The following is a 12,323-nucleotide window of genomic DNA, read 5'->3' as shown; positions in this document are numbered from 1 at the left end:
AATAGAGCAGCACCAAATGCCAGCAGAATGCTTGGATGTATAGGGAGAGGTATAAGCAGTAGAAAGAGAGAAGTGCTTATGCCGCTGTGCAGAACACTGGTGAGACCTCACTTGGAGTATTGTGCACAGTACTGGAGGCCATATCTCCAGAAGGATATAGATACTCTAGAGAGAGTTCAGAGAAGAGCTACTAAACTAGTACATGGATTGCAGGAAAAAACTTACCAGGAAAGGTTAAAGGACCTTAACATGTATAGCTTGGAAGAAAGAAGAGACAGAGGGGATATGATAGAAACTTTTAAATACATAAAGGGAATCAACTCGGTAAAGGAGGAGAGCATATTTAAAAGAAGAAAAACTACCACAAGAGGACACAGTTATAAATTAGAGGGGCAAAGGTTTAAAAGTAATATGAGGAAGTATTACTTTACTGAGAGAGTAGTGGCTGCATGGAATAACCTTCCTGCAGAAGTGGTAGCTGCAAATACAGTGAAGGAGTTTAAGCATGCATGGGATAGGCATAAGGCTATCCTTCATATAAGATAGGGCCAGGGACTATTCATAGGATTCAGATATATCGGGCAGACTAGATGGGCCAAATGGTTCTTATCTGCCGACACATTCTATGTTTCTGCCTCAATCCTGTGTGGAAGTCTTGGCAAAAGCTTGAGAGGAGGGAAGACGTTAATCAGACAATACTGACTCCACAGACCCACCAGTGCCAGGTGAAGTGACCATTCCCCCTAGTCCAACGCCTGTCGACTGAGGTAATCCACCTAACAGGTTTTCACCCCTGGAATGTGTGGGCTGGAATGAGCGTTCTGCACATCGTAGAATGCCGGCTACCTCCAGAACCGCCAGGAAACCAGGTGATTGAAATAAGGCCACAGCCGTAGCAGTGTCTGATTGGATTTGCACCAGACACCCCTGAAGATGATCCGTCCAAAATTGATCGGTAGTCTGGACTCTTCCAGTGTCCAGACCCCTGAGCAGAATCTTTGCCGAGGATGCCTCCCCACCCAGACAGGCTGGCATCCGTGGTGACGACTGTCCAATACAAGGGGAGAGAGGACTTGCCCTGTCGAAGCACGGGAGAACAAGGCCACTGGATCAAGGATCCTGTCGTTCACCGGATCAGATTGTTCCGAGACTGTAGATTCTTGTCCCATCTCTCTAGCAGGGACCTCGTGTGAAACCACGCAAACGGAACCACCTTGAAGGTAGACACAATCAGGCCCACCCGAATGCAATTCCAGAGGGATGACCGTCTGCTGGACAACAGAAGATGAATTGCAGCCTGCAATTTCTGAATCATGGCCAGATGAAGGAGCACTGTGGCTAAGGCCAAGTCCAGAGTCAGACCCAGATAGTCCAGTTTTATGGAAGGAGCCAGAGCAGACTTCTGAAAATCAGAATCCAGCTGAACTCCCTCAAAATTCGTATAGTGATCTCAAAGTTGTCCACCAGAGCTGGAGGGAAATCGGTTCACAGGAGAAGGTCGTCCAAGTAGCCCAGTACCACAATGCCCCGTGGACATAATGCCAGCACCGGGGGCCAACACTTTGTGGAGACCCGGGGGGCAGGGGCGATACCCAAGGGCAACACCACGACTGGGAATACTCCACTCCCTCAGCAAAATGGAGGAAGCGCTAGAGTCAGGCACACATCGGAATGTGCAGGGAAGCATCCTTGCGAATGGACTCCATTCTTAACTTACGTACCCACATAAAGCAGCTCAGAGCCCTAAGGTTCAGATTGGACTAACCTAGTCCTCCTTCTCAGCGACTGAACAGGCTTGAATAAAAGACTTGAAACAAATCCGATACCTGAAAAAAAAAAAAAAAAACAGGCCATGCACCGCCCCAAGGAGACCTGCAAGCGGTGCGGGACACACATTGGAGGGAAAGAACCTTTTCGGAGGGCAAGAACGAAACTCCAACTTGGAACCGGACAGTATCACTGCGTGGACCCATTGGTTGATCACCAAGGAAGTCCACCCCCCTTTGAGACTCCTAAAAGATGTCACCCAGGGTAACCCCAAACAGGTGATCCCTTGAAGGAGGAAGGCAGTTAGAGCTTCCCAGAAGTCTGGTCCGCAGACTACCATTTAAGTCCACTGCCAAAACAGGCAGCTTAGAAAGCAGGGGAGCCGCAGCCAAACAGGCATCGCAGACAAACTGCTGCCCCTGGAACAACTGGTCCGATAACTCAGCCAAGGCAGGGTAACCTGCTTACCTTCTAGGTCATGGCACAATAGCTTAACCCAGATCCCAGCAAGGAACTAGGTACTTACTCCTGACTATACAGAAAAAAAACTGACTGCCTATAGCTGAGAGTGGGAGTATACCCCCTAGGACTGCCCATAGGCATAGTCAAGCTTTTTTTCTGCCTAGTGTCATACTCCTGTAGGGGGCAGTATAACCCAATGGTTAAGAACATCAGAAGCTGTGTCCATCAATGAACTAAGAGAAACATACATTTATAGCAATAAACTTTACGTATTAGGGAATGTAGATGAACTAGCTCTATTTTAAAGTTAAGCCTATTAAATGAGCTGGAACCACACCAGGTTGCTGTATATAACTTTTGTTTTCTGGCAAGCGTCCTCCTGAGCACTTCAGATCCTAACATTTGGCATTCAATATGCCAGTATTAAATTTCAGAACATATACGTGACATGTTCCCCCTGCCAATGCAGTGCATCTGTCAAGGTCACCCGCCTCACCTCCATTACATGCCCTGGCGCTCGCATGCAGATTGTATAACCTTCATGCTGGGGGACAGGGAGGAGTCTCCCGCTGAGTCTCTCATTCTGTCTTCCTGGCTTAGCAACAGCCAGTCTGCCTCCCTGCTGTGCCTGCCTGTGGATTCGCCACATGCAGCCCACAGACCTGAAGCCATGTGCTCCACCTCTAAGTGTCTTGGTGGGCACAGCGTGGTTCCGCTGTACCCACACTTCAGTGCTACCAAAGACAAAAGCCGCACCCCTGTGTGTGGCAGGAGAGGAAGGGGTGGATCCTGTTGACAGGTCAACCCGACAGCAAGTTTGGGATACCTGGACACATGAGGTGGCGCCCAGCTCCGGAATATCTCAGGCCTGCCCTTTCCAGGACCCAGCAAACTACAGAAGACCCCTTCCTGGCCCGCCTCCTGTAACGGCCTATGGATTCCCATGCCTGAATGTTCTCGGCTGCTGAGTCCTTTAATCCTTGCTGTGCCAGACCACTGTCCAACCTTGCTGTGTGCCCAAATTGCTGGCCTGTCCTAAGGACTAAACCCTTGCTGTGTCATCCTGTGGTCTACCCAGGGGTGCCCAGATTACTACCCTGTGTGTCATGCCAAGCCCTACTGGTTATATCCACGGTGTACCTTGCTGTGTCTGAATTACTGATCTGGAATTATGGACTCTTCCCATTGATGTGCCTCCCTGCATTTCCATATGGCTACTACATAGACTATCTATCCTTGCTGTGATTTATTGCTGCCCAATGGTCTATTTCTCTGTGCTGTTTCTCGTTGCCCCTCCAATACACCCACGTTACTCCAATAAACACCTGCACATCGGGTTTCGTGTATTCTGCCTCAGTTTGCTCGCTCTCTGCGCTCCTAGTTCATTACAGCATTCCTCCACCTTGATCAGGACACAGGACTCTGTACAAGGTGATGAAAGTGGGTACCAGAGCTCCAAGATTGGAGCTGGGGTCTGCAATATAAATCTGTAAAGTGGACACCCTGGTCAGAAAATCATAGGAATATGCAATCACATTTGAGGAACTGCTTAGCAAAGATTATGCTGGCTTGACAGCTGATAAAGGTGCACTCTCAAAAACAGCCATGTAAAAATCTCTTTCTTTGCGCACATCACGGGACACAGAGCCATAAATCATAACATATGGGTTATATAGCCACCTACAGGTGAAGGACACTGGCAACCAATCAGAAAGGATGTCTCCCTATATAATCCCTCCCACACAAGAAGTTCCTCCGTTTTTTCACCAGTGTCTAAAGGTGATGGTCACGGAAGAGAGTCTCTCCACATATTCTTTCAAGAAGATAATGCTACATACCCCGATCAAAGATCACTAAATCTAAGGGGTTAGCTATCAGATCCATCTAAAAAAGTCAGAAGACTAAAAAGATGGTACCTGAGCTTCGGGAAGCAATTACAAGGTTTTGCCTGTAATGTTGTCCTTTTTAGGCGCTGGACCCTGGGATCCGGACCCTTGGTAATGCCAACCCCCAAAGGCGCTCTGTGCAGGGTGATCTACAGGTCCAAGGCTGTGGCCCCTCTAAAAACAAGGGGATTCGGTCCTTGAAGGTCGGCAAGACAAACCTCACCGTGATGGGTGAAGATTGGATTCCTATTTTCAAACAGAATCCTGCGGCAGGACTGGTAAGTACAATTTAAAATATTTAAACATACAGCAAATGTAAATATTTTATGCGTTGTTCCCTTTAAGAGATAACAGAAACCGAGTGCCATGTGGGTCTCTGCATGAGACAATGGATGTTAAGCTATGCAAAATGCATCTTGTTAAACATTATTTCATTGCTTGTTTGTCACACTGTTTTCACCCTGTACTGATCACCTGAATAGGTATCAGCTGTGACAAACCAGTTTGGCCTTAAGCTGCTCTCACCCCAGATTGTTGTTTTTGCCTTGGCGCGAAATCGTCCGTGTGGTCGTCTCCTCCCTCAATAGCGTGTCTGTGAGCGAAGGCCCATTTGCGCCTGAATCTTCGCCTTTTAAAACTGGTATACGCAGCGGGGGGTGTTTGAGCGTGATTAGCGTGCACGTGGACGCCACATAGCATGCCATGCATGTGCAATACAGCATAAAATGGCACGATTCATAGGGAACTGTTTCCAACGCGCAAGCCTCTGTCAGGGGGCTAAAGGGGACACAGAAAAGCAGCATCTGGGTTGCATGAGTCACTGTGGGTGTATGTTAACTGGCACAAATAGGTTCTGTATCTTTGGGATAGTCAGTGCTGTGTGTGATAAGCTGTATAGCTTGGCACAAGCCTTGAGTACACTGAAGTTAGTACCTCAGGTTCGTCTTGCTACAAAGCAATGTCTGCCCAAAAAAGGGCTGGGAGGCTGGGCACTGTGATGCCACAGTCAGGCCTTGAAGGTCCTAGCCGTGATTCTGCTGTGTCTACTCCGCCTGAAGAGCCAGAGGCGACTAGCCAATCTGAGCCATTACGGTTGACAGGCATAGTAGCTACTCCAGGGGCTTCTGCCACAACCTATGTCACTAAGGACAATTTAGCATCGGCATTAGCCGGCCTTGAGGATAAGATTGCTGGCATGATTGCAGCATCACAAGGAGGGAGGGAACGTGATAGATCCCTCTCACCTGAGCCACCTCCTGAAATAGTTCAGGATTGGGCAGAGGATGTGGAAGAAGTAGCTGAAAATGACCCTACGAAGGTCAAGCTGAGGTTTCCACTTCTGGGGAGTCAGAGTCAGAGGAGTCTTTGTCAGCCTCTCGAACCCAGAGATTTTTAGTTCAGTCTCTTACTGAAATGGTTCGTCTGGATACAAATTTCCTCCCTTATAGACGGCTGAAACCTCTTTTTCCTCTCTAGGCTCATTGCGCCCTCCTCATAGTTCTCGGACGTTTCCCGTACATTCGCTCTTGGAGCAAGTAATGTATAATGATTGGGACCATCCTGATAGGATTTTTGTTCCTCCTAAAAGATTTTCTCTATTGTATCCTAAGGAGGAAAACTTTACTAAGAAATGGAATATACCCACTGTGGATGCTGCCCTTTTTTCGGTTAACAAGAGTTTAACCTGCCCTGTGGATAATGCCCAGGTTTTTAAAGATCCAGCAGATAAAAAGTTGGAATCTTTAATGAAAGCCTCCTTTGCTTTCGCAGGATCTGCGATACAACCAGCAGTAGCAGCCATAAGAGTTTGTTAGTCTTTAAAAGACCGTATAAAGCGAGTGTCCAAGACACCTTCCTTCTCAAGGAGAGTCTGTGGCACCTTGTTTCGCAGTACATGCTCTTACGGACTCCATACGGCAAATGTCGCGGTTTGTTCGGATGACAGAGCATATGCGCAGAATCCTTTGGGTAAAGAGCTGGGCAGCGGAATTACTATGTAAAAGGTTGCTGGCCGGCTTCCCTTTTCATGGAGAACGCTTTTTTTGGTGACGATCTGGATAAGTATATCCAAAAAATCTCAGGGGGAAGAGTACATTGCTACCTATAAAAAGGAAGAGCAAGCGTCCCTCTTTTAAGGTCCCCAGCACTCATACTACCAGAACAGGTGGCGACGACCTCAGCCATCTGGGTCCGGAACCAAGCCTTCAGTGCAGGGACAGAAAAAGTCCTGGGCCCAGAGATCAGCCAAGTCTTCCTCTAAGCCTACCTTGTGAAGGGGTGCCCCCACTCACTTGGGCAGGGGGAAGGCTGCTTCAGTTCTTAAAGGTTTGGGTGGAAACAATCCAGGACAACTGGATTATCGCCATCATTTCGCAGGGGTACAAACTGGAGTTTCGGATGTTCCCACATCTCGGTTTGTAAATTCAAACATACCTGCAGATCCTCTAAAAAGAAGATCTCTCTTTTTGGCGTTGGACCAGCTGAGGGCCCAAAGAGTGATAACGGAGATTCCGGAGAACGAAAGGTTCAGGGTTTTTAAGCAAACCTGTTCATAATCCCCAAACCAAACGAGAACGCGAGACCTATTCTGGATCTCAAAACTCTGAACCTGTTTCTGAACGTTCATACTTTCCGTATGGAGTCAATTCCTTCAGTCATGGCCTCCCTACAGGGGATTTCTGAATTTCTAGTATCTATAGACATCAAGGATGCATATCTTCACATGGCTATATTACAGGCTCAGCAAGGGTTTTTACGCTTTGCAGTGGAAAACCAACATTTTCAGTTTGTGGCCCTGCCCTTCGGGTTAGCCATGGTTCCAAGAGTGTTCACAAAGATCCTAGCTCCAGTATTGGCTGTTCTAATGTCCCGAGGGATATCTGTAATAGGATATCTGGATGATCTATTACTATTCAGTCTCTGGACTGGTCCGTGTCTCTGGTACCAAGAGTACGTCAGAGTCTGAATTGGTGGTTGTTGACCAGAAATCTGGAGAAGGGGAAATCCTTTCTTCCAGTGACCTGGAAAAGTGGCGACTACAGATGCTAGTCTCTCCGACTAGGGAGCGGTTCTGGAGGAAGCCACTGAGCCACTGTCCTGGGGAAATGGTCTTGGATAGAGCAAAGGCTTCCCATCAACATTCTGGAAATCCGAGCAGTCAGTTGGGCTTTGAAATACTGGACACCCAGGCTTCAGGGTCACCCTGTCAGGGTGCAACTCGACAATGCCACGGCTGTATTTATGCCTTTTCTCCGGTGCAGCTGATACCGCGTTTGTTATGCAGAATCCAGCTAGAGGGGAAACCAGTAATCCTGGTAGCTCCGGCATGGACAAGGAGGGTTTGGTATGCACAAATCCAAAGGTTGGCAGTGAAAAAGCCTTGGGTCCTTCCACTGCGTATGGACCTACTCTCTCAAGGTCCAATATTCCAACATGCTTTACAGTCTCTAAATTTGCATGCTTTGCTATTGAAGCCTTAATCTTGAAGGAGAGGGGTGTATCTGGCCCTGCAGTTTCTACCCTGATAAATACTAGGAAACCAGTCTCTAGAGGCATTTATTACAGTGTCTGGAAATCCTACATTACCTGGTGGGAAGCAAGGAAATGGCATCACCGCAAATATATCATCAGGAGAATTCTAGTTTTCCTTCAAGCAGGGGTCGACATGAAATTAGCCTTGAGTACTATAAAGAGGCAAATTTACATATGCTTCCACCTGTGAAGCCACCATTATGTCCTTGGGGTCTAAATTTGGTGCTGGCAGTTTTACAAAAACAGTCTTTTGAGCCCATGGGGTAAGTTCCCCTGGTTCTTCTGACCAGGAAACTGGTCTTTTTGAGTGCGATAACTTCAGCTAGAAGGGTATCGGAACTAGCAGCTCTTTCTTGTAAAGAGCCATTCTTGATGTTTCATCACGGTAGGGTGATTCTACGTTCATCCCAGGTTTTTTGCCCAAAGGTAGTGTCTGCCTTTCATTTGAATCAGGACATTATACTACCTTTCTTTTTTCCGGATCCTCAGACAGAGGAGGAAAAGTTGTTGCATTCTCTTGATATAGTGCATGCACTTAAAATTTACTTGGAACGATCAGTTCAGATTTCGTAAGACCCATCTCTTATTTGTGCTGCCAGAAGGGCCCAGGAAAGGGTTGGCAGTATTTAAGTCTACGATTTCAAATAAAATTCACCAGGTTATTACTAAGGCGTATGGTTTAGAAGGGAAGGTTCCACCTTTTCCTGTAAAGGCACATTCTACCAAAGGAGTAGGTGCCTCTTCGGCACTTCGCCATCAAGCCTCTATGGCTCAGATTTGCAAGGCTGCAACATGTTTGTCAGCTCATACGTTCACTCATTTTTATCGAGTAGATGTTGTATTTTTGGTGTCCCCCTCCCCTCAGATGATTGCTTTGGAACATCCCATATGTTATTAATTATGGCTCTGTGTCCCCTGATGTATGAAAAGAAAAATAGATTTTTAATACAATACTTACCTGTAAAATCCATTTCTTGAAGTACATCACGGGAAACAGAGGTCCCTACCCTCTTTTATGGGGACTTTATTGCTTGCTACAAAGCTGAGGTACCTCCTGTGTGGGAGGGGTTATATAGGGGGGCATCCGTTCTGATTGGTTGCCAGTGTCCTTTACATGTAGGTGGCTAGATAACCCATATGTTATGATTTATGGCTCTGTGATCCGTGATGTACTTCAAGAAATGGATTTTACAGGTATGTATTAAAAATCCATTTTTTATGGGATTATTCCCAGGATAATTAATACCTAGAGGAAGGAAGGCTCAGCAGTGTAAAAACTGGGTCACACCTGAATCCATGTCCCACTTTCCTTTGTATAATCCACCCTCACAAGCCAAACAAGAAATACCTCTATAAAATCTGCCACTAGAGTCGAAGGAATGCTAGGAGATGTGCATAAGTCCTATGTGCATGAGTTCTACGATCACAGCATACACTTTAATTTTAAAACCTCAGAATTGTAAAAGTAATATAAACAACAGTTATATTTGACAATCCATGATAAGCTTGCTTAAAAAATCTCCTTTCATTTTGTCAGTGCTGCCCTTTCTGCTGGCCTTCTCTTTCCACAATTTCATGGATTCATTGCACGCTTTTAAGCTTCTCCTCCGCGGTTACTTTCAATGTCTAAGGACTACATGGTACCTTGCTGCCTGCAAGCAGTGGTTCCCATACTGACTCTGCCTTCTAAAACTCCTCCTCTCAGCCCCTTTCAGTTCAGAAGTCAGGTTATGGGAAATGTGTGACACAGCGGTGCCTACTCACAGGACATAGTGAATACGTGTCACAGAATTCAAGAAAGTACATTTCTAGAGATCTTCACAAAGTCTACAAACTTCAAGATCGTACAAATTAATAGCAGTAGGCTAGAAACTATTGAAATAAAATGTGGAAATTAACATACGATTTTACAATTTGGCAAAAAAAAAAAAAAAACTTTAGAGAATTATTAAAAACAATGCATTAAAACTCACCTTGCGGATGGTTGCAGTGTACTGGGCCAGCATGCTCTGATCAATGCCTTCAATTTGCTTCAGCTTTTCACACACTGCATCCACATTCAGGGCACTAAGTGCAGAAGAGTGCGCAGTTGCCACACCGCTGCCACCACTAACCTGCTCACAGATGAACACGGTGTAAGTAGAGAAAATAAAAAAGCCAAACAGATAAGCCAATAAAGTAAGCGATTCAAAAGCCAAGTTTCCACATTCTTATAACCTAGTTATGGGACCATCTGAGCCATTCCAATTGGAATTCCACCTATCCCCAACCACTCCGCACCCATTAGATACAGAGCAGATAGTCATTTTGCAAGTCTGATTTCAACTTTCAGCTAGCACACAGTAATTTAGAAAGCAGATATATTTTAGGTAATTACACTCAACTGAAAAGACTTTTCATTAGTTTTAAAGGAATATATAACTAAAGAACGTACCTGTTCACTAAACAATAACAGTACTTCTAAAAAACAATTATCATTTTCCGAGGTGTTCAAGTATCTCTGAGCAACAAAATGAAACATGTAATCGCTACTTCCCCAAGCAAAAGCCAGCTATTATGACGTTGATTTTGTTGATCGCATCTTTGCAAATATAACCTTTTTTCCCCTATTGTCAACAATGGCCAACGCAAGTGTATAAAACTGCTCTTTGATCATTCAACTTGTCTGCAGCAGCACTATAATGGCAGACACGATATGAGAACAAAGAAAGAATCAGCTGCACCAGCCTGATTAAACACATTTAGTCCCGGTTCACACTACCGCGACTTGTCAGGCGACTTGGCTGCCTGACAAGTCGCGGTCCATTCAGTGCTATGGGAACCGTTCTAATCGGAGCGACTCAAGTCGCTCCTACTTAGAAAATAGTTCCTGCACTACTTTTGACCGAAGTCGGAGCGACTTGCATTGACTTCCATTATGTGAAGTCCGCGCAAGAAGCGCCGAAGTCGCGGTGCACGACGACTTCACTAGTCGCCCCCGAAGTCGGATCGCCATAGTGTGAACCGACACTTAATGTCAGAAGCCAAAGAAAGAATCCCCACAGAAAGGCTTCTGACTGCTAGAAACAGGAAATCTGTATATAAAAATGAGTTACCAGCACATGCCTTCAGACTAAGCCTGAGGACAAGAATGATATTGGAAAACCCTGTAACTGTCAAATGAAATAAAGGTCTGAGTAAAACAACAAGAGTCAGTAATCAATGGCCACTGTTAACGTTCACCATCCTATTATCCCAAGCACAGGAGGAGGAAGAAATAGCTACATTTGTTACAGCAGACAAAAACCCTCTTTTAGGTACAATAGGATTGTAAAATTAAAACTGGGCACAACATTTTTTAGTGGGATACCTGGATGTAGCAAACCAATTACTTCTGTTCAGTCTTCACAGAAATAAATTGCACTAATAACAAGTTGGGGAACCATATTGGTTCTAGAAAAAAATTGTTAATTTTCAAGATTTCTGGAGACAGAGGTAGCAGAGAAACTGGTATGGTTAAAACTTACGTATTCATACCAGAGATTTAGGCCTCATGCACATCGGATGTTATAAAAATGCCAGTAGTGCTGACGCGTTATAAATGCAAGTTTTTCAGCGTTTTTGCATTAGCTTTTTGCGAGTTTATAGCAAGAAAAAGACCTCTTAAAAAAGCGATGGCATTAAAAAACACCGGTTAGCCACATTTACCAGCGGCGGAACGTTTTTACAGCTCAAAAACTCTACACTCAAAACCCTTAAGTGCTGGTTTGTTTTTTCCAGACCGAAAAGGCCCCAGCCAAAAAACGCTAATAACAGCCTATGTGTGCATGGGCACATAGGATAACATGCTGGGGAGTTTAATGGCTGTAGAAAAAAACACCAGCAGCCAAAAAAAGCAGCTGTAAAAATGTCCAGTGTGCATGAGGTCCTAAAGTGGATGTAAACCGTCACATATACCCAGTGAAGTGAACAGTATTAGATGATACACAGATATTATAAAAATATGCTGTCTTCAGCTTTAGGCCCCTTTCACACTTGTGCGACTTCAAAGTCGCTCAATTTTACCGCAATTTTGACGCCCCTTTTTTTGCCGCGATTTTGATGCGAGTTTGAGTGGGCTTAGAATGTCTTTTACTCAAAACGCATCAAAATCATGCAAAAAGTAGTGCAGGGACTACTTTAAAGTCAGTGCAACTTCAAGTCGCACAGATATGAATTGGGCTCATTGGAAATAATGGAGAACGACTTGTCATGCGATTTTGCAGTCCCAAATCGCATAACAAGTCGCACAAGTGTGAAAGGGGCCTTACATACAGTTTAGAAGTGCAAGTCCTGTTAGAATTTTCTCTTCCTGATTCACTTTTGGGTGTGGATTATTGCCATACACTGTGAGACAGCTGACTGGAGGAAAGACACACACCCTCTCCACATAGGCAGAAAAAGGAAGAAACCTGAATAGCTGTGCTGTGAATAGACCAGCTTTCTGCTGATCTATTCATAGCATCCACCCGACACAAATTTCAGCCTGGTTGACAGAGAACTTGTCAGAAGTTATGCTGATAACAGAAGAACAGAGTAGGAGAAAGCTACAGGACTTAGGGCTTTGAAGAGAGAGAAGTACACACTACAGGTAAATGTATCCAGGTCAAATTTCATGAATGGGGTTTACATGCACTTTAAGAGAACTTTTAGGTGCAG

At 45.3% G+C, this 12,323-nt stretch overlaps 1 protein-coding gene across 4 annotated transcripts in view; it reads right to left on the bottom strand.

Annotated features, from left to right (window-relative positions):
- The window catches only part of KIDINS220 (kinase D interacting substrate 220), a 337,500-nt gene that overhangs the window by 45,407 nt on the left and 279,770 nt on the right, over nucleotides 1-12,323 (bottom strand). For all 4 annotated transcript variants that reach the window (XM_082248990.1, XM_082248991.1, XM_082248992.1 and 1 more), the window contains one exon: nucleotides 9,620-9,760. In XM_082248990.1, the coding sequence (XP_082105116.1) occupies nucleotides 9,620-9,760 (141 nt within the window). The remainder of the gene's footprint in view (nucleotides 1-9,619; nucleotides 9,761-12,323) is intronic.

The sequence above is a fragment of the Pelophylax lessonae genome (assembly GCF_965119305.1).
Source record: "Pelophylax lessonae genome assembly, chromosome: 3".
NCBI classification, from domain to species: Eukaryota; Metazoa; Chordata; class Amphibia; order Anura; family Ranidae; genus Pelophylax; species Pelophylax lessonae.
The sequence above is the reverse complement of the archived record's forward strand: the minus strand, read 5'-3'. Positions and strand labels throughout refer to the sequence as shown.